This window comes from Xiphophorus maculatus, chromosome 7, assembly GCF_002775205.1.
Source record: "Xiphophorus maculatus strain JP 163 A chromosome 7, X_maculatus-5.0-male, whole genome shotgun sequence".
Classification (NCBI taxonomy): Eukaryota; Metazoa; Chordata; class Actinopteri; order Cyprinodontiformes; family Poeciliidae; genus Xiphophorus; species Xiphophorus maculatus.
In genome coordinates, this window is record NC_036449.1 from 19,531,574 (window position 1) to 19,552,613 (window position 21,040).

Consider the following 21,040-nt stretch of genomic DNA (forward strand, 5'->3'; position numbering starts at 1 on the left):
CTAAACAGCGCTGTCGACCACTATTAGGCTTTGGTGCCGGGGTCCGCCGCTCGCTAGATGATGCTGCAGCTCTGTTCCTGCACAGAAAAACGGAGCAGCCTCCTTCCAGAAAAGAAAACGACGAAACACGGCACAACACTCCCTGAAATGTGTTAATTAAACCCAGTTTCTGGCTATGTTTTAACAGCGGCTCACAGGAAGAACACCCAAAACAAAAGAAATCCGCTTTGTTAGGAAAAAAATGAGCACGGTATGTGAAGTCTTTGTTGGTTTGCATCCCCCGCTTTGTTTACGGCGCTGCAGGCCGCAGCATGATGACAGGAGCTTTACTGGGCGGATTTTAAGTGAGGTTTTAAGATTTGCCCGTTTATGTTCTGTCTACTTGCTCTGTTTAATTATAACTGCCACATTATGGGGATGAAATAAATCACCGATTAAAAGATACTGCGGTATAAAGCGGGGAGGTTGAGCTGTGCGTTGTCTACAGCAGGTAAACCATTCTTGTATAACATTATGACCACCTGCCTAATAATGTGCTGTAACTGATTCTGAAGTTATTGGGAACCCTCTGTGACCCAGAGGTCTTGTACCCCTGCTGTGAAGCGTCACGCTGCCTCTGCCAGTGTGCTTTCTTCCCATAAGCAAAGCCTGTGTTCCCTTAGATATAAACGTGATTTATCAGGTCAGGCCGTAATCTTCCATTGTTCCAACGTCCAACTCTTATGCTTACGTGGTTTTTTAGGATGTTTTGGAGGGGTGCACCACAGGCAAGCAGAGTGGCCCGCAGTAACGGTGATGTTTTCTGACACCTTTCAGTCAAAACCAGCATTAACTGCTTCTTAGCTTGGTCCACAGGGTTAAATATTTTATTCCACACGTGTCTACACGGGTAGACCCGTGTGTATATTTATAAAATATATTTGATTTTTCTTAACATGTCCTGTCCGGCGGTGTGAACAGGACAGGACATAGAAGTGTGGTGTAGGTGTGTGTGTGTGTGTGTGTCGGGAAAAGGTTTAAAAGGTAAGAAGATAGGAGTAGAGGAGAGAAAGAAGCATAGTCAACACCCTTGAAGTCTACCTCTAAACCTGCGGAAAAACAAAAATAAAACTGAGAAATAGATTCCATTATTAGATGCTAATTGCTTCAGCCTGGGGGCATCCCTCCAAAGCTACAATCATCTAGCCATTACAGTCTGCCTTTTGTCAAACCGTCACTTTATAACACTTTAAAACATAACTAAAAGCTCCATATCATTTTATCTAGTTATGTGTTTCTATTTCCTTTATAGGTTATCAGTCCCTCCTTGGTGTGGTTGTAAATATCAGGATGCTGGATAAAACCGATGACCAGCAGCAGGAGGAGTCCAGGCTCTGCTCAGAGTGCGGGTGCAGTTTCAGCCCACCACAACTGGACTCCCACTATGATTCCGCATCAGCTCAGCAGAAGCAGACAGACAGCAGAGATGCTCCATTCAAATGTCCATCCTGTGAGGCTGGAGGCAGCAGCAGCCCCCCTAACGGCCGGCGAGCCCATCGGCGCATTCGACTGGACCCTCACAGCTGCAGCATATGCAACAAAACCTTCATCTCATCTGCCCACCTGAGTCTTCACCTCACCTCCCACAACAAGGAAAGGAAGTTCAGGTGTAACATCTGCGGTAAGTTCTTCCATCAGTCCTCCCACTTGATGGCTCACAAGGTGATCCACAGTGGTGATAAACCGTTTAAATGCCCCGAGTGTGGAAAGAACTTTGGGCGCGCCTCACACTTGAAGACCCACCGTCGGCTGCACACAGGAGAGAAGCCTTTTAAATGCACCTACTGCAGCAAGTCGTTTACCCAGAAGGCCGGGCTTCTGGCACACATTCGACTCCACACCGGTGAAAGGCCCTACAAATGTGAACAGTGTGGCGCAGGCTTCCGCTCTATGTCTACTCTGCTCTCCCACAAGGCTCTTGAGGCCGCCGGACAAGCCAGACCTGCACCTGTTCCTGCTATCATTTCTGCACCCGCGCCTCCAGTCAACAAGCCACACGAAGCGCAAAGCAACATGGTGGATCTTAAGTGCGGCGTCTGCTGCCGCACTTTTGTGCGCTCTTCATACATCCGGCTTCACATACGCCTAAAAAAAGGCCAGCGACCTTATCACTGCAAAGTATGCAACAAGACCTTCGTCAAGTTGGAAACGTTCGTGAACCACTGTGACAAACACTTGAAGCAGAAAAAGGAAAAAAATTGTGTTAAATACGAAGTTGTTAAGCCTCCACAGTTTGTTCCGCTCTCCCTTCTGGGGAAGGGGCTTCCTTCCCCAGAGAGCTTACCCAATCAGGAGTTATCCTCGGAGATGAAAACACACATCACAATAAAAACTGAGACTGATGTTTAACCAAGAGGAAATGCTTCAAAACACTTCTGCTTCAGCAAACAGGTGCAACACGTTAGTGTCAACTTCAGCATTTTGTATAAATGTTTACAAATGAGAAAATAGGTAGTAGTATTCCACAAACTTCTGTTATTTACTTGATGAGAAATACTGTCAGAGTGAATAGTTTTTGTAAACATAATATTGTGGGTGTGATAAACATGACAGAAATAGATGCTAAAGAGAAAACTTATAACACTGAGGTCACTGAGTTAAAGTGGAATACAAGAGTCATGCAAGTACGGTGTTCACAATTATCAAGCAAACCTTGTTTTTATTAGTCAACATACAGTATTCATAGTGTTCTTGTTTAATCCAACATGGCGGACTGTTTTTCTTCACTGTACATTTCCTGTTTAACTGCCCACAGGTCAGGTGAGCAACATCTGTCAGCAGTTTTCCATCTTTAACACCTTTTCTGGCTAGCCTTTATCCTGCATAAAAATCATTGTCTCTTTGAAAGATGTAGACTTCTTCCTGTACTGCTGCCTGTAGAAAGTATCTTAAAAAAACTGCCGTATCTTTGGGAGTCGATTTTGAGTCCATCTTCAACCCGATAAGATCCAAACGTCATCTTTAATAATGGGCTCCACTTTGACGTCTGACTTGGAGCTCTGGCACATTACTGATCCACATGTCCATCCACCAGGTCCATCAGGTCACTCTCATTTCATCAAGCCATAAAACCTTTGAAAAATCTGTCTTCAGATATTTCTTGGCACAGTCCATATGCTTCAGATTATTTTTCTTGTTTTGTGATGTTCAGGTTTTAGCCTTCCTTACCTTTGTCACGTCTCTGAGCATCTTATACCTCAGTTAATCTCGGTTAATCCAACATGGCGGACTGTTTTTCTTCACTGTACATTTTTCTTCCGACATCCTCTATAGGATGCAGTTATGGAATATAATAGAAATACAAGATAAATGTAGTTCTTGGTAGCTTCTCTTGATTCTTCTCAAATCCTCTACAGTTTGCACCCCCCTCTATTACTTGGTTAATATTTGTGCACACAGAACATACCTGTCCTTTCATCTCATTTTGTAATTTAATTTTATTATCTACAGCCCCATGTGTGCAAAGCTATACAACATTTTTGTAAAAGGTACGGCCCAATATGAGATATCATGGTAAGAGAACTAAGGAAAAGAATATTTGAAAATAAAAAACATAATTGTTTGTTTTATTTAAAAATAGCAAAGGAACGATCATTTATTTTGCTACAGAAAAAAATAGAATTACAAATATGCTATCTATACCATATATTTATTATTTTAATTTTTAAATACAGGTCTGAGCAAAAATATGTTTTATTTTGAGCATGTGGAACATTATTTATTGGAGTGTTTCTATGTTGTTTTTTTATGTCAGATTTGTGCATTTCCACTGTGAGGTCCAAAAGTTTACTTTGAGTGTCACTCTTACAGCTGAGCCATTGGTGCTCATCTTCACTATTCTTTGAATACAGACCTCCTCCTACAATTGAGACGAGAAAGCAAAAAAAAAAGATATGGACTTCTAGAATAAAAAAGAAATAACTGTGACAAGCTTATTTGAATTTCTCTCAGACTTTTCTGTATAGAAACGTTTTTAGGGCAACAGGAAAGGTGGAAAAAGCTAAATATTACAAACCTTGTGATCTAGAGCCATGCTCATTGTGCAGTTTTTACTCAGTAGATATGTAACACAGCAGATGAAATAAAATAAAACTCGGATTGTAATAATCCATATATATTTATAACGAATAAAGTAGCACTGAGTCTCAAAAGAGCTGCATCTGTGTCATTAAGGCATAGATTTAATGATAGACTCTTGAGGTGGCGATCTTTTTGACTTGAATCCTGAAATTACACATAAAATGGATTAAACTCGTAACAAAATAGCTTTGACAGCATTACCTCCTTATCGTTTACTGATTTTCATTAAGGTTACGAGACTTGAATAATGTATTAAAATTGGCTACTGTGTAAAACACTGATATTCAACACCTATGGATGGATTTAAATGTTGTGTTGACAAACAAAAATGCCAATTACTGCTTTTTATGTTTTAAAATTACCATAAGATATAGACGATACAGGAGCTAAAAAAAATAAACCCTGCATTAACTGCAGTGACAATAATAAGCCCTAAAATATGAATACTACCCTAGTTCCTGGGAAAGGTTCCTACAGTGGAAATGCACAATCTTGATCATTTTCACCAACTAAATGTAATGGTGAGGTGTTGGACTTTTTTGACATTCTTTGTGGAGTAACAAAAGTAATACATGCTGCCCATCATAGTTTACAAGCTGTATTTTTTATAACAGTTTTATCTTTATAATGTTGCTGGCTTTAGTTACCAAACCCTGACTTGTGCTTTATGCAAATATTGTCTAAGTGTAGAAGACAATTTTTACCCAGCAGATTAGTAGTGCACCTCAACAGAAGTGTTTCGACTTTTTAAATTATTACTTTAGCTTGTTACTGGTAATCCACAAATTCTTAATTTATTGCTTACTTTAACATGAAAAGCTAATTAACAAAAATCTTATCTTTAGGTGTTTAAATAATTGAATATCAGTTAAATAAGTGAAAATGTAAATTAAGCTTTTTTTAAACCATTGTAAAAAATCTTTAAATCTAATCTTTGAGTAGAATAAAGATTAAAACATATTTTTTTCTGTTGTACCTTAAAGAGTTTCTTGCTACTCTTTCATGACCCCTATTTTCCTCTATCAGTGACTCCTCAATTTCTTCTTTTCAGTCACATGCTGCTCTTAAAGAATGACCTGTTGTGTGACCACCTGTCCCTTTAGTGATCAGTTGCATCACTAAAGACTCAAATGGCCTGCCAGGTAGCACCCTGGGTGTCACATTTTCAGTAACTGCTTCTGATTACTGGTCAGCAGCAGCTCATGGGCAAAGAGTGGACATATTTGACTGGTTTACTGTTGATTCGCCACAAACCAGTCACCTCCACATGGGGAAACTTTTTGTTCCAGCCTATAAATGTAAGGAGAAAGTGAACAAAAGTCATGAAAACAACAGCACATTTATGAATATGGATGTTTAGTGAGATATTTGCCTGGCAGTCGTCCGTGTTGCTGTTGATGTTCCAGTGCAACATAACGGTCATGTGGCGTCTCCACACTGGGTTTCTGCGCAGGACAATGTTTCCATGGATGGAGTCTCCGGTGTACACCTGGATCGGCCTGTCCAGCATGAACAAAGTCTGCTTCCAATGGGTTGGACTGAGGATTAACAGATCATAAACAAAGAGTCATTTCATAACACAGCTGGTTCTCAGTAAATTAGAATATTGAAACATTTGTATACTATAGAAATTCAATTCAAACAGTAAAACTCATATTCACTCATATTCTATTTAATGACTATGGTTTGCAGCCAATTAACACCAGAAAATTAGTTTCTACAAATATTTTAACACTTGACACCAATAAAACACAGAACATTGCATACAGAAATGTTATATTAAGGCCTACATAATCATGGACACGACTACTGACTTGATAGTTGTCCAGCAGAAAGTTATTAAACCCAAATGGTGGCTAAACCACAGAAAAATATAGTTGCTAAAATAGGTTGCTGTTCACAGGATGTTGTATTCAATGGGTATACAACCCATGTATCTAATTGGTATCCAGTGGAATACAACGTAAATCTCCAAATTAAGATTTGGTAGAAAAAGTGAATAAGCCCTAAAAAGATTGCAAAGCAAAGAATTTTTAACGATTTTGAGAGAAACTCACAAGATGAGGCAACGCACACAGATGTATCCTGAAAATGGGCCTTAGCATTTTACCTTCCTTAACTTCAATGCCTTTATTCAGCAAATGTAAAAGAGAAATAGCTGACCAAAGTGTTTCACAGTTTTGCCAAACTACAGTTAAATAGAACATAGAATAAAACGGTTAGAATAAAATAAGTAAAAGCCAGAAGAGTAGCATATTTGGTGTTTTGTGTATAATTAGTCAAAGGATGGAGAAGAGAAACAAGTTTTGAAATGGGCACTAAAAATGACTCTTCAGGCTAAGTGGTGTAGACAAGTAGCAGCATGATACTTTACAGTCCACTTAGAACATTAATTTCTTCTCACATTTTAACTTTGATTTCAAAACATTGAGGAGAAACTCAATGAAACCTGAGTTTCTCAATGAAACCTGAGCATGTGAACGTTTAGTAAATTATGTAGATAGGATGCAGCTAGACTATTAAAGAATTTCTTATCATAGATGTATAAAATAAAGTAAAAGAAATAAATGCTTTGTGTAATGAATCTATAAATGAGTTTTTAAATTAAATTATCGAAACTAGAGTATATTCTAATTTATTGATGGATTTTGAACGTGTGAATTAGATACTTTTATTTAGTGTAGTTGCAGTTAGATTTTTACTCTGAGTTTGGTCCGGTGTTGAGCTCCACTGTTGCTCCTCCCATCTCCAGGCTTTCAAACTGAACAGTGAACCAGGCCGTGAATCCGTGGAAAATTCCAGGCTTCTCCACACAAAACTGAAACTCACCCTTCATTTCCTGAGAAATGAAACTCTGCTCCATTAGTATCAAAAGATAAGAACTACAGTCTCTTGCAATAGAGAAGTCCATTTGATACCTCAAGGTCTCTCACTTGTACAGTGTACATGTTAAGGCAGATGACATCACAGGGAGCAGAGAGGCAGTCCTCAGGGTCAATAAGATGGCTGAACTTTGGCTTGGTGAAGAACTCCTGCTGTGCCAAAGGCCTGCAGGGATGAGACATCAATCAGGAGCCAAAAAAGAAATTAATCTGCTCCTACAGAAAGCATTAAAAATGATTGAAGGAGGAATTTATAATACATGAAACAGTATGATCTGTTGTATGTATGTATGTATGCATGAATGATTTTCTTCAGGGCACAAAATAAAATTTACTTCATCCAATTATTTCTAAAGTTCTTTCGGGAGCTACATGTTTTTGTAATCACATTTCAATTATTTTAAATACAAATGTAATAAGTCATTATATTTTATTTCACTTCTTCTCCTTGTCATGAAATACATGTTTCCTCCTGTAACTCAATTTATTTTATAACCCTTAATCACAGTGTTTTATGAAGCTGCAATAAAGCTATGACTTTATAGATGAATGAACTAGAATCATTAAGACATTTGGGTCAGCTCAAGTTTTTTACTTGCTCGGCTTCTGAATAAATATGGACACAAAGTAATATCCACTAGCATTTCTGATAGAAATTGTTTAAAATCCTTAAAATTAATACACATTTTTGCTAGTGATTAATCTCACACTGAAAACACCCCGCACACATTTCCATAAGGTTTACAAGCTGATATGGCTAAAAAGGTAGATTTTATGTTAATTAAACCATTTCTGTGTTGGTTTGACCACATGTTTTTGGATAAATATCCAATTCAAAGATCCATTGACAAGATTCCCCCAAAGTTTTAGTTAAACTATGCAGGTAGAGGGTATTGGTGCCATCCACTCTAACAGGTTTCCAAGGGATAGTGGAGAAACAGGCCCACCGAATCACACATCCTTCCCCATACTTAACCCTGGGCATGATATGCTTTTCAACATATTCCTTTTTTTCAAACCAAACCCACCTAAAATCTCTGTTTCGAAAAAGCCTGACTTTTGTTCATCTGTCCAAAGCACACAGTTCCTTCTAAGCTTAAAGTTTCACCCAATTTTTATTTAAACTTCATTTAATTGGGTAAGAAAACAATGACCTCTTCAAAAATCAAGACCTCACACAACAGAAACCAAAAAGAATAATTTTTAGCTCCCTCTGCAGCACATATGCAGACAGTGCTCAAGGCCAGTGTTCCACTACTTCTCCATCTGTCTCAGCTTCAACAAACTTGAATAAAATGTAATTAATTTAATATCAATACCATTTAGAAGTTTAGTGTTTAAAACAAAGTTTAAAAAAATATCTAACAGGTTCATAATTCTTGTGACAGGAATAAATGCCATTAATGTCATTACTGTGCATTACTTATTTGGTTTCCTTAAAAATCTATTTTTAAATCTATATCTGAACCTTTTTCTTGCTCATTCGTGTTATTTTTCCTTGTTTCATTTTGTTTCATGAGCCTTTTGTTGATCCTAGTGTCTAATTTTCACTGACTTTCATAAAAAAAAAGACATTGCTATCCACCATGAAGAACCTGCAGAAGTGTTTGGCTCTGTATCTTGCAAAGCATGAAATTGAGACTTTTTCAGACTCTGAACAGTTTATTAGAAAAAGAAACAGCTTATTGTTGTAAGTGATGCAAAGTTAAAAGCCTGATTTGCTTTAGAGGCCCCCTCCACTAGGTGCCACAGGACTCATCCCACTAGGTAAGAAATCTCAAACCTCACTACATCAATCTACCACCTACACATTTGTGTACAAACTCTGAAAATGAGGAGTGAGCAATGCAAACAAAAGTAGACAAAAAGATAATGTTCAGCTCCACTGCTGACCAATGGCTCTTACTGTAGTGGTGTGAAGTCCAGGCCATAAGGTCGCTCCCAGAAGGCCATTTTCTCTGTGTAGTAGTTGTCGGCCTGACATGGAACCAGAGCTAAAGCTGCTGAGGAGGGCCACATCACACCACCATCCCGGAGCCAGCGATCCCTGGCCAAGAGGACCGACTCCACCATGAACTCAAACTGGACCAATAAAAAGTAAAAAAATTTGAGATATTTAAATCTTTAATATAAAGGTGAGACCAAAGAAAAAGACTGTAAAATAAAATACACTAATCTGACCTAGATGAAAGTCATTAACATTTTTTTACTTTTGTTCATTGGATAGATCATTGGAAGTCTGCGAGCTCGACTTTACACATTGCTTCTAAAATCACTCCCAAACAATAAACACCAAATTTGAAAGTTACAGGCTTTATGCACACTACAGAAAATTTTATAACAAGCAACACTGAAGGTTTAATAATTACCAGCAGACAGTTGCCCATCCACTCAGACACCAGGATGTCCACCTGCTCTGGCAGCTCAAGCTCCTCTGCTCGCCCCTGGAGCACAGTGACCACCTCCTCACAGCCGTTCTGCTTCACCAGCTGTCTGGTGTGCTCCACCATGGAGCTTGCCTCTACAGCATACACCTACAGAACCACCAAATAATTAGAGCAGTGTTAACACCAAGTTGTGTCTCTGTAGTAGTAACAGGGATTGTCCAAGAGATGGAGGTATAAATACATTAATGAATAGTGTGAAGCACATATAGGATCTTGCAGAAGCAACCATTCAGAGAATTCAATTAATCTTATCACGATTTTTGTTGTGACAGATCAACACACAACAGTGCATAATTGTGAAATAGAAGAAACATAAGGCATAGTTTTGAAAGGTTTTTGCAAATAAATTTGTTAAACACATGGTGGAGTGATGTATTTAACAATCTTTAATTCTGTGCCCTTATATCAAACCTAGTACTCCCAAATTGCCTTTAGAGCCAACCTAATTAGTAAAAAGAGTAAATCTTTGTGTAAACTCAATACAAATACAACTACTGTGTGAAGCCCTCAGAGATTTGTTCGAGAACATTAGTAAACAAAAGACATCACTATGACCAAGGAGCACAGCAGGGAGACCCTTATTGGAAACCTTAAAGCAGTGGTTCCCAAAGTGTGGGGCGCGCCCCCTGGGGGGGACGCAGTTCCATTGCCAGGGGGGAGCGGGAAGTAGTATGGAAGAATGAAAAACAACAAGTTACACAAAAGTGTTTCACTGTAAAGATGGTTTGTAGTGTGTTTTGTTGCAACCTGAAGTATGAAATAAACTTCAGTGGAGTTTGAAAACAAAATATGTGTACAGTATAGGTTACATCGTTGAACGATGTGTGTGCCCAGTTGATTTTTTGGGGGTGAGGGGGGGGATTTTATTGTAATCTATTGGGGGGCCCAGAAAATCTTTGGGAACCACTGGGGGGGCAAAAGAACATCTTTGGGAACCTCTGCCTTAAGCAAGGACAAATTATAAAACAATCCAAAGTTTTGATAATCCCATAGAGCGCTGTTTAATTTATGATAATAAAATACAAAGAGTATGGTACAACAGCAAACCTACAAAGACATGGTCATCCATCTGAACTGACAGGCCTGGCAAGGACAGCATTAATCACAGAAATTAGTCACAAGCCATGTAGGGGACACCTCAAACAAAGTTCTCTGGATACAAATGAGATCAAAACAAACCTACAATAAAATGGCCCACAACATAGCATATTTATGTGTTGGAAAGGCTTACAGCCAAATCTAATTTAGAGTTTTATTCAAGACTTTAAAACCAATGTTTAGAGATGCTCCAGATCTAATCTGACTGAGCTTAGTTATTTAAAGCTATTTTGGTGGGCAAAAGCCTCAGTCTGTAGTCCTGCAAAGCTACCAGAAAACAAAACCCAAAATGCATGCAGTATTTTATTTGAAAAGGGGCTCTGAGACCTGTAAATTGGTTTCATACATATACTGTATGTGTTAAACTTCTCGGATTTTCATATGAATGAAGAAAACAATAGTCATGAATTATATTACTTTCACTTCACAACTATGCACTGGGTTGACCCATCATAAAAATCCCAATAAATCCATTGTTTGTAGTTATATACAGCAAAATATATAACATCTGAAGGAAGGGGTATGAATTCTTGAAACGTTTGATACATTTGAAACCCTCAGAAGACAAAACATTAAACTGTGTTCAGCTAGAACTTATCTGCTGTTTTTACCATAGAAGGTTTGGCCAGCTGAGCACAGAACATGCTGATAATGCCAGTCCCACAGCCGAGGTCCATCACCACTTTATCCCTAAGTGAAGCGCTATTGCTGACAATAACCTGCCGGTATGTCTCGGTCCGGCTCCGGTCCGACAGCATCTCCAGGTGAAGTCTCTGTGCGACAAACACATTAAATAACTGATATGTGCAACACTACAGCCTGTGGATACGTATGTATATCAATTAAACTAATTTTTATACAGGAAAGTAACTGAAATTACGTTACGAGGTACATTGTTTCACAGTTAAGCCACACAAACATCTGCTGTATTTAAATGAACATTTATACAGCAGAAATTGATTTGTGCTTTTATGTAATCTGTCCTGCATTAGCAGCAGAGAGCAGAGGGCTTGTTTCAGCAAGGATGCTAATCTAGTCAGTTTGGCTCATCGATCCTTCGTCTGACTGAAGTTTGTGCAAATTAGAATCTACAACCCTGATCATGGGTCTTGAATATCTGCAGTTTAACTGCAGCGTGTATTGATAAATCCATATAGGGCCCATCTGTGGGTCTGAGGTAGGAGACAGATTTCTAATAAAGTCTTTGTCTCTGTACCATGCCCTTCACTGTTCTGTCTTGGTCCTAGAATGATGTCCGTGTGAAGTACAACCAAAATATATTATATTATGAATTGTTTAATGAAGATTAATAACCATAATCAGATGCAGAAACACAACAGATATAATCCCAGACTTTATTCTCACAAACTCAATAGTGTGATTACAGGGTTTTTTTGTACAGTTGCATTATCTTTCCGAGGGCAGTTTATTTATAGCTATTCCTAACAAATCTATTTTAAAACTATTGGCAATAAACTGTGATGTTCTTCTCCCAAGCAAAATGTGCACAACAAAAGTGTCAATAACGTTGAGAGAAAATCTGCACAAATGCATGTCAGCAAGAGCATCTTGGTGACTGCTTTGATTATTTATTGGAGTTTCTAGTATTTGCATTTTTACAGGAGCCTTGACTTTCAAATGCATTCTAGGTGTGACATACTTTCAATTTCTTTAATGACGTTGTTGCATTACCAAACATCAAGAGCTGTTGTGAAGGTTTATCCTGTTTCTCCTTTCATGTCACTTTAAGTCCCCCATAAACTGACATGTTGAAGCACTTTAAAAGTAACAACTCTGAAGGTTAGATGGCTTAGGACTTGGACACACATTTACACACTCCTGTGAAAATGTATCTGATTATTCATTCAATTTTTGAAGCTAAATATACAGTGTCTTGAAAAAGTATTGTAAGTTTTGTCATGCAACCATTAAGTAGAATCAATTTTATATGACAGACCAGACACAAAGCAATACATTACTGTGAAGTGGACCAAACATTATTTTCAAAAATGTTTACAACTAAGTAAGAAAGTGTGTTGTGCACTTGTATTTAGCGCCTCCAGAGATGATACTGCAACCTCATTTTATAGCAAGTCTGTTGTGGTACATGCTTGCTATATCTCAAGACTAACGTTTTTGCCTATTCAACCTAGCAAAATGGCTATACTTGATGAAGAGTGTCCATATATATAAATTCTCCCTTTGACTTTGGTCTGGATTTTGAGTGGGACATTTTTACGTATGGATATTAGTTGATGTAAACCATGTTATTTCAGCTTCAACAGTATTTTTAGGGTCATTTGCATGCCTGAAAGTAAACCTTTGACCCCTGTCTGAAATCTTTTTTCACCCTCTAACAGGTTTTCTAGCCAGACTGCCCTTTATTTAGATGCTTCCATCTTCAGAGCAACTCTGACCAGCCTCCCCGTGCCTGCTAAAAAGAAGCATCTCGACAGCATAATGAGACACTTAGCACTATTGGTTAGATCTCATCTGACCACAAATGAGATACAGTACATTTGCTTTGTCTTTTGGCAAAATAATCTCTCCCTTCTGAGCTGTGCATTACTGCAGCTCTTACAGCGTTACTAATTCAGTGACTTCTGAAGGCAGTTTGTTACACTTGGTTTTATTTAGGGCTATCAGAGTGGTAATTACAAAACATGTCACACTTTTAAGATTTTTGTTTGGAAAGTAAAAGGGGAGTTATTTTTCTAACACCTACACGATTAGGCAACTTGTGGCAGTATTTTGACAAAAAGTGAAAACATTCAAGGGATGAAAATACTTTTGCACTGTTACTTCATTACAAAATGATAACACAATGCAACGAGAAAGCAACATTTTGAGTCATTAGCATTAGAGTTTTAAAAAGTTCACACCGGATCAACTAACATAATTAGTTGGTCCTGCTATGTTTAAGACTCTGTGGGAGTGCAAGATTGCAAGATGCAAGGTTGATTGATTTTATTAAATAGAGTATTAGTCATTTTGTGAAACTTGGCGAAAATTGAAACAGAAAAATGACAGTTCTATGTTTCTAACCAGTGTCCCATAGCTGCCGAAGTATTCGTCATCCTGCCAGGGATCCTCTAATGAGGTGTCGTCCCCCTCCTCAGCACCATCCAGGCGCAGATAGCTGGCAGGAACATAACCGATCACCCCCTGCAGTTCTGCCCACCACCAATCTGCTGAAGACTTGTTGTGCACAAGCAGCTTGTCTCCTGTGATGAAACTCAACTGTGGAACAAAACGGAGCAAAATGGCTAATACTGACAGTTTTATTACAAAATCTTACAAGAAGTTTGACTGGCAGAAGAATAACCTGCTCAGAGCCGCTTGCAGTGAAATCACACAGGGCAACATACTCTTCAGGAGCATCCTCCTCTTCTTCTACTTTCTCCGTCTGCATGTTTTAAACAGGAGGCTTTGACAAAGAATTGATTTTGCCTTTTAATACAATCTATTTTAACCTCTGAACCACCTTTTATAACAGTCAAAACAGTCATATGTTACTATAGCGAAACAAGCGGCAAAACTCAGTGCGGAAACCACTTCCTGTTTTTGACGTTGACTTGGGAGCCTTCACGGCTGTCGGAAATTTCAAAACTCTTCTATTCGTCATGTCGGATTACTGAAAATAATCCAAACCATCCACATTTATTTTACAGCATACAATAAATTTTAATTCGTGACAATAGTTGTGTTCGTTTAAAATTAAAAGATTTGACATCGTGATCATTATCTATTTCAAGGATTTTGGATCTTGCTGTTTTATAACATACAAGGTAAACTAAGACGCATTTACATAAAAAGCACTTTCAGCTCCCACAAAATCAATTATCTGATAACATAATAAGGATATTTAACTTTTAAAATTTATATTTTTACTCCGCAATGCTTAATTTTTTATAAAGGAAAAAAAGCTATCTAAACAAACCATGTCTAATATGGAGAAAGTACAGTAATTGCCATCTTGTTAAATCATGATTTAAATGTGATTAAAAAATATTGGCTAATTGTACTACACCCAGGCTTGATTACTGCTAGACATATAATCACTAACATTTATCAGCCTAGATAAATCCTTACAAAGCTTTATAATGCCTTGAGTATCCAATAACCCATGATGGGAGCCATTATCTACAAATTGAGACTGCATGGAGCAGTAATGGATTTTCTTAAGAGTGAATGGCCAACCAAAATTACTAAACAGTAACTAGATCTAAAGCACTACAAACTTCTCTTGGCTCAACTGAGGTTAGTGGTCATGTTTCAGCAATAAGAAACTGGGCTGAAATGACACCCATGGATGAATTCTCAAGCAACAAAAGTGAACTTTCTGAAAAGGTGCGTCACACTATCTAGCGTAAAACGTCAAACAATGTGGTAATGTGATGGTCTTGTTTCTTTGCTGCTTTTGGCAGTAAGATGATCTAAAACAGCTAAGTGTGAAAAGAAAGCAAAAACAGAAGAAATTTAAAAGAGGCCAAACAGTAATCAATACACAAAGGGGAGAATATACTGTAGAAAAATAACATTTATTACTGTAAAAAACATAGTCCCCAAAACATAGAACAGCATAAAATGGTTCAAGTAATTTTTAAAATCAAAATAGTTTGTGCTTACAATTAAGTACTTTAAATTGTGTCTTAGTTAAGGTTGTTCAATGGGACAGCTTATTTTCTTCAATTCTTTCCATGTCAGCTGTTGTTTGTTCTTGACTTCAGAAAAGGCTTATGCAGGACATCATAAAGACGTTTTGCCTGTCAACGCAAAAGGTAAATCAGCAATGTTCAATAAATGCTTGGCATAATCATTATGAGCCTTCCTTAAGATCCATATGTCTCCACCTTTTGTGGTCCGAGGCCCGGACAGAGAACCAAGTCTTCTTTAGAGGCATTGATGATTCCCTCTACAGACTGGACAAGAAGTAGAAAGCACAGTATGTTATCTGTATAGTGCCCGCAGCATTCTATCCAAGTCGTGTTAACAGTTGAAACAGAACAGTTAATGTGCTAAAATATTGAAATGAAAAAAATCAAGTCATTTTATAAAACATTTCATAATAAGATATATTTTTAATTTCTTCACAATTAAGAGCATCCAGCTGAGAAGACTGATAAGAAATGGGAACAAATTACCAAGCACTCTGTAGATTTCTGAGCTCAGACTTAAAAAAAAGGGTGACATTTTATATGGTCTGTATTAAATATTCTTTCGTAGCTCCTGTGTGAGTAATATATTGTCCATTCTGGAAATAAGTCAATCCAAGATGGCCTCATAGTTGTTTCACAGAAATACTCACAGAAAAAGTGGATAGCAAGGTTATGGCATCTGTTTTGTTTATAGACTTCACAGTCGTCAGGCAATCTGTAACCTTTAAAGAAACACAAACATTTATGTGCTGGTACAAAGTTGACTCAGCTGTATTTCAGTTTTTTATAATCTATTTTTAAATAAATAATATTAGTCTATTTTTGTGGGAAGAAATGTACAGAATAATCAAATTTCTAACACAAAACAAAAATACAAACAGACCTTTGACAGGTAGTCTTTTTCAACTTGCTCCTTCAGAAGATCCGCTGGCTTCTTCTCATATGACTTGTATGTTTCAAGGTAACGTCCTGCTTCTTCTGGACTGCCAATTTAATATTAAGTAAAATAAAGAGAGAAAAGTGCTCAACTGTGGTTCACAAGTTTATTTACAGTATATGAAATTATTTAAAAACTATAAACAAAGGCCATCTTAGGGTGGTCATGCTAACACATACAATTCGGTGACATAGAACAAAAAATACAAACTTAGCTTTATCATTTCTTTATACAATTTAAACGTGCTGAAGAAGTTAAAGAGTTTCTCTGAACACTGATGTATGACATTTGTTAATTTTACCTCCAAGCCAAGATAAGAGTGCAGTCGGCCATAACACAGATGCGAGCCAGTTCCTTTAAAGCGTGATGAGGATCTTTCTGCACATATAAAACCAAATAAATTTACACTTTGATATTATACATTACTCTTAATGATGATCTCTTACATTAAATGGTAAGACAGTAGGCTTATTTTTCAAATAGGCCAATTTTATGACATCTGGTATTTTTTGCTGCATGTGATGCCAAAAATAGCAACCAGCTGCACACTTCAGTTGTACAGTTGTAAGCAAACCCAATTCTGTGGAAGCAAGATACACTTCATAGATGAATAGTTCTATAAGGGGAGCTCACATTACAGTTAGTCTTCTGTTAAAGCTGATTTAAATAGCCTGACGGTAACGGAAGACGGCCCAAGGATGTTCTGATTACAAAATTATTTGTGTTACCATTTTATATACATCTATTTAAGTATGAAATAGTAGCCTCGAACATTTTTAAATTATTTTTTAGATCTTTGAACAAATTGTTTTACTTTACAAATAGTAAAGTGAAATTCATCTGAACACAGACAAGCATTAAAGTAAATTTGGAATCTACTGTAATTTTAAATTACATAGAAAAGTGCATTAAGAAAAGTAATGTTGACTACTAGAACAAAAGCATATTTTGAAATGTACTGTTACTCTGTATTAGTGGGTGTTGCACAGCAAATTGAAAAATGATAAATATAGATAAATATAAAGATTCAGCAAACTATGTGACATTCTTCTCTGATAATAGTGTTTGGCTGCAAGTGATGTATCAACCTTAAACGCAAGTCCACTGTGACAGTGATTAAACATTACTTACCACATCAACTTGAACCAGCAACACACGTAAGGTGAATGTACTTCCAAGCTGCTTTAAACGGTCATGGATATAGTTTGGATTTAGGTTGTGATACCTCAGGCTTCAAATCAGGGCCAAAGCCATCATCATGAAAAAAGAGAAAAAAAATCACAAAACATAAAACAGAACAAGCGTTAGGACAAACTTCACGAATCAAATAGAAAATCACCACTCCATGTTTCCTAAAAATGATTTACCTTTTTGAACAGAGCTGCACAATAGATCTCAATTAATCATCATAGCAACATCAGTGCATCAATGCAATTCAATAATAGGAATGTACAGTTTGTAATGCAATAATAGGAAGGAAGAGTCAGAAATATCAGGCAAGATAAAAGTTAGAAATGAACACCAAAATATCTAAACAAAATAAGTCAGAGTCAACATATTGCAGAAACAAAATCCAGTTTAAAAACAGAAGTTGTACTGGTCACTTAAAACCTTTAGGAAAGATTTAAACTCTTCCCAAAACACACAAAAATAAGCTTTAGTCTAATTTGAAGATTAATCCATTGCCAAAGTGCAAAAAATGAGAACACAGTTCTGCCAAGTTCAGAAACAATTCTGGGCATCCTCCATAAATCATTGAAAGTCATTGAAGGTGTTAGGAAGGTACTCAAATGAGAGGAGGAGTAGACTCACTAAAGCTTTGTACACAAAGTATAGTGCTATTGTCTCATAGGCTTAATAAAGCCACAAAAAATATCCCCATTAAAAACAAAGCGAGCTATTCTGAACAATAAATCAAAAGAGTCACAATAGGCAGAACCTAAATTGTGAAGTGTGGAGAGAGCAGTATTAACATAAATATCAATAATCCAGAACATTCAAAAATGTATCTTGGGCAAGTTTTATTCACTAATGAAATAAAACATGCCCTACTTTGACAATAAAAGTTTAGTCTTAGTTGTTTTAATAATAAAGGGTGTCACAAAGCCAAATACAATGTTACTGTCAATAAGCTCTCCACCTATGGTAGGAATTCAAATATCTAAAATTTCAAAATTATTTAGAAGGGGGCTGCATAATATTTTTCAACAACAGATTCAGTCCGTATAACAATATTGCAAAGTACATCTGAAATACATTGACTGCATTCTGTTGCAATCAATTTGTCAGGAATTGATGCTTTTTATACCAATAACATATTCAGTCTGCTGGATGGAGTGTTACTGCATGAAAACAGTAACACAGGGAGTACCAAAGATATGAAAGACCCCAAACAGAGTAGTAGACAATGTAATGGCAGATGAGAAGGAGATAATATAGGACAAGGTGAATTTATTACTTCTGATATCATCGCAATATTTAACAAAAATAGTGCTGCTGCACAGTTTCCCTCCACCTCTATTTTAGGAAAAATCTTTGTGAGGAAAAAACATTGCTTACTTCATAGCCCCCTAAAGCCACCCACCTGAGGAAAAGAGCACAAGTTGTCTGTCCCAAGACGTAATCAGGAACAACATCTCCAAACTCCCAGGGCACGCTCCTCACAAACTTTAGAATGGGATTACTCCTCTGCAGAAGAAAAAAAAACAAAAATGTAAACAATTAATAAATCAAAATTGACACTCATCAACAAGCGTATAATTGTTGATGCACATAAGCATAGATATCTTGTACTTTAGTGAGTCCAATGTATTTACAAGTCCAAGCTTACCTGTCGAGGACTGACAATAATGCTGCTCCCAGATCCCACTGGTTTGGGACCCTGGATGACAGTAGGAAGACTGCTGTTATCCTCAGCAGCAGTCTCGTGTTTTTCATCATTCCTTTTCACCTCCTCGGGCTGAACTTCAGCCCCTTTGACACAGTCTTGAACAGTTTCAGAGCCCCCAGTGAGGGACGACACAGACTGCAGACTGCTGATTCCAGCTCCCTCAGCCCTGACCAGTTTAGAGGGAGCATCTCCCTGTGGAGCAGCAGCTGTTGTAGTTTTACTCTGGACAATGTAATCTGCATAGGAGATGGGCTGCACAGATGATTTTGTAACTGACTCTGTGGCAGACGTAGCTGGAGCGGCTGTGTTTTGTTGTCCTTTGGATAAAGGCTGAAACTGCGGCTTTAGCTGGAAGACAATCAAATAACAATATGAGAATTGATTTGACATATTTTTCACAGTATTGTCCTTGATAAAATATTTTGAAAGAAATCTGAAATTGAAGGTTCTTTAAACAGGCTGAAGGGCTAACCATTTAGCTACACAGCTAGTGGCTATATCAAAATACAGACCGGTGTTCTTTCTTTAGTGAAAGCAGAATCGTCCAGATCGATGTGAAACCTCTTCTTCATGTCTTTAATTTTATAAAAACGTTTCGCAGTAAAACATGCCCTGAATTTATCCGTAAACTTTTACAAACATTCTTTACTCAACAGAAAAAGCAGGAGACGACACACTTCCGGGACCAACACTACCAAAATAAAAGCACGACCTTCACATGTAGTTAACAACACTAAACTACAATTCTCCCCCCTCTTTTCTTTTCTTTTCTATTTATTCTGTCGCTAAGTAAAATGTTATAAGGTAATGAGTGTAAGTATGTTTTGCTAGGTTTCAGTAAAACTTGAGCTAACCCTTCTATAATTGACTCATAGGATGGAGGATTGAAAAATACAAAATAGATACTTTAAGTTACTTTTTTTTTTTTAGCAAGCTTTAAACAAAGGATTTAAACATATTACTTCAAATAAATTGCCTCTGACTTTTTTCTTAAAATCTACAGGTTTGTTTTAGTCCATCTTTTCATCTTTGCTATGATGTCAAAATCTACTCTATACATTTTCACTTCATAATTTGACTAATTAGTACACTGCCTCCATGTGGCTTCAAGGGTGAATGCCCTGTCCATTTTGTTTTGTCATCTCTTGTGAACATTTATATAAGCTTCCATAGACATTATTCATGCTAACTTTAACATTTTTTTTCCCAAAATGCTTTTCTGGGCAGGCTTGACAAATGCCCCTCTTGGAGTCAGTTTGAAAACATTTCATCTGGTGAAAAATGATGAGAAATAAATGCATCCTATATTTATTTATTCATTTATTTCCTAGGATTAATTTTAGAATTATACAAGTCTCTTAAAAATCTAACTACCAGTTATCTATCCTTAATTCTTTTTTGCAATAGATAAATATACTTTTATATACTTTTGAAAATCAGTTGTAAGACAATGCAGTCACCTTTAGTTTATTACACTGATTAGTAAAAATCTAAGAAAGACTCTTTGATTTTGCAGCAATCTCAGAGCAAGCACATGTCAGCAGTGGAATGGAACAACTCTCTTTGAGATGTAGAATAATTTTAATAAGGAAAGACAGCCAGCAGTGTAAAGAGGACTGACTGGGAGTTTGAGAAGACAGAAGACATGCAAAAAAATACAGAGGCACTGGTCTAAGAGTATTTTATGGGTTGAAGAAAAAGAGTCATGAGTCTAATCACATGGTCAGCTGCACAGAAAAAACTCAGAGGACTGTGCTCACCATTCCTTTCCACTTTGTACACCTCAGACTTCCAGTACAAAACAGATTCCTGCCATCTGCAGAAATATTTTAATGACTGCTGTCATCAGGTGCATGAAGTATTGAACAGCCTTTAAGCTGTCTACAAGAAGGGAGAGAACAGATGTAGGTACTTCAGTATTTGCTGTATATCTTTTAAAAGTTTGTTGTGTAAGGGAAATCTCTTTTGCCATCACTGACTGAGGCAAAAGTGTCAGAACTAGAGAGCTA

At 37.2% G+C, this 21,040-nt stretch overlaps 3 protein-coding genes across 5 annotated transcripts; 1 reads left to right on the forward strand and 2 right to left on the reverse strand.

The window, feature by feature from the left end:
• The first annotated feature begins 70 nt into the window (after window positions 1-70).
• Window positions 71-3,125, forward strand: LOC111609334 (zinc finger protein 3 homolog). 2 transcript variants are annotated; one of them, XM_023337296.1, is made up of 2 exons: window positions 71-250; window positions 1,292-3,125. In XM_023337296.1, exon 2 carries the CDS (start codon window positions 1,330-1,332, stop codon window positions 2,386-2,388), a length of 1,059 nt encoding a protein of 352 aa, XP_023193064.1. In that variant the 5' UTR covers window positions 71-250; window positions 1,292-1,329; the 3' UTR covers window positions 2,389-3,125. The 2 variants fall into 2 exon arrangements, with proteins under 2 accessions (XP_023193064.1, XP_023193066.1); XM_023337298.1 differs by lacking the exon at window positions 71-250 and adding an exon at window positions 308-490.
• Window positions 2,672-14,090, reverse strand: prmt2 (protein arginine methyltransferase 2). Of its 2 annotated transcripts, XM_005800728.2 has the most exons (9): window positions 13,872-14,090; window positions 13,592-13,786; window positions 11,158-11,319; window positions 9,371-9,535; window positions 8,908-9,083; window positions 7,038-7,167; window positions 6,822-6,958; window positions 5,492-5,657; window positions 2,672-5,409 (listed from the first exon to the last, which is right to left on the reverse strand). In XM_005800728.2, the coding sequence occupies exons 1-9, from the start codon at window positions 13,956-13,958 to the stop codon at window positions 5,377-5,379; spliced, it is 1,251 nt and encodes a 416-aa protein (XP_005800785.1). In that variant the 5' UTR covers window positions 13,959-14,090; the 3' UTR covers window positions 2,672-5,376. The 2 variants fall into 2 exon arrangements, with proteins under 2 accessions (XP_005800785.1, XP_023193063.1); XM_023337295.1 differs by having other exon boundaries at window positions 2,672-5,657.
• A 984-nt stretch (window positions 14,091-15,074) lies between these two features.
• Window positions 15,075-19,716, reverse strand: ercc1 (ERCC excision repair 1, endonuclease non-catalytic subunit). The gene is made up of 9 exons (XM_005800699.3): window positions 19,544-19,716; window positions 18,972-19,379; window positions 18,726-18,829; window positions 17,273-17,372; window positions 16,443-16,519; window positions 16,088-16,187; window positions 15,855-15,926; window positions 15,400-15,468; window positions 15,075-15,312 (listed from the first exon to the last, which is right to left on the reverse strand). The coding sequence occupies exons 1-9, from the start codon at window positions 19,601-19,603 to the stop codon at window positions 15,250-15,252; spliced, it is 1,053 nt and encodes a 350-aa protein (XP_005800756.1). The 5' UTR covers window positions 19,604-19,716; the 3' UTR covers window positions 15,075-15,249.
• Between the last annotated feature and the right edge of the window lie 1,324 nt (window positions 19,717-21,040).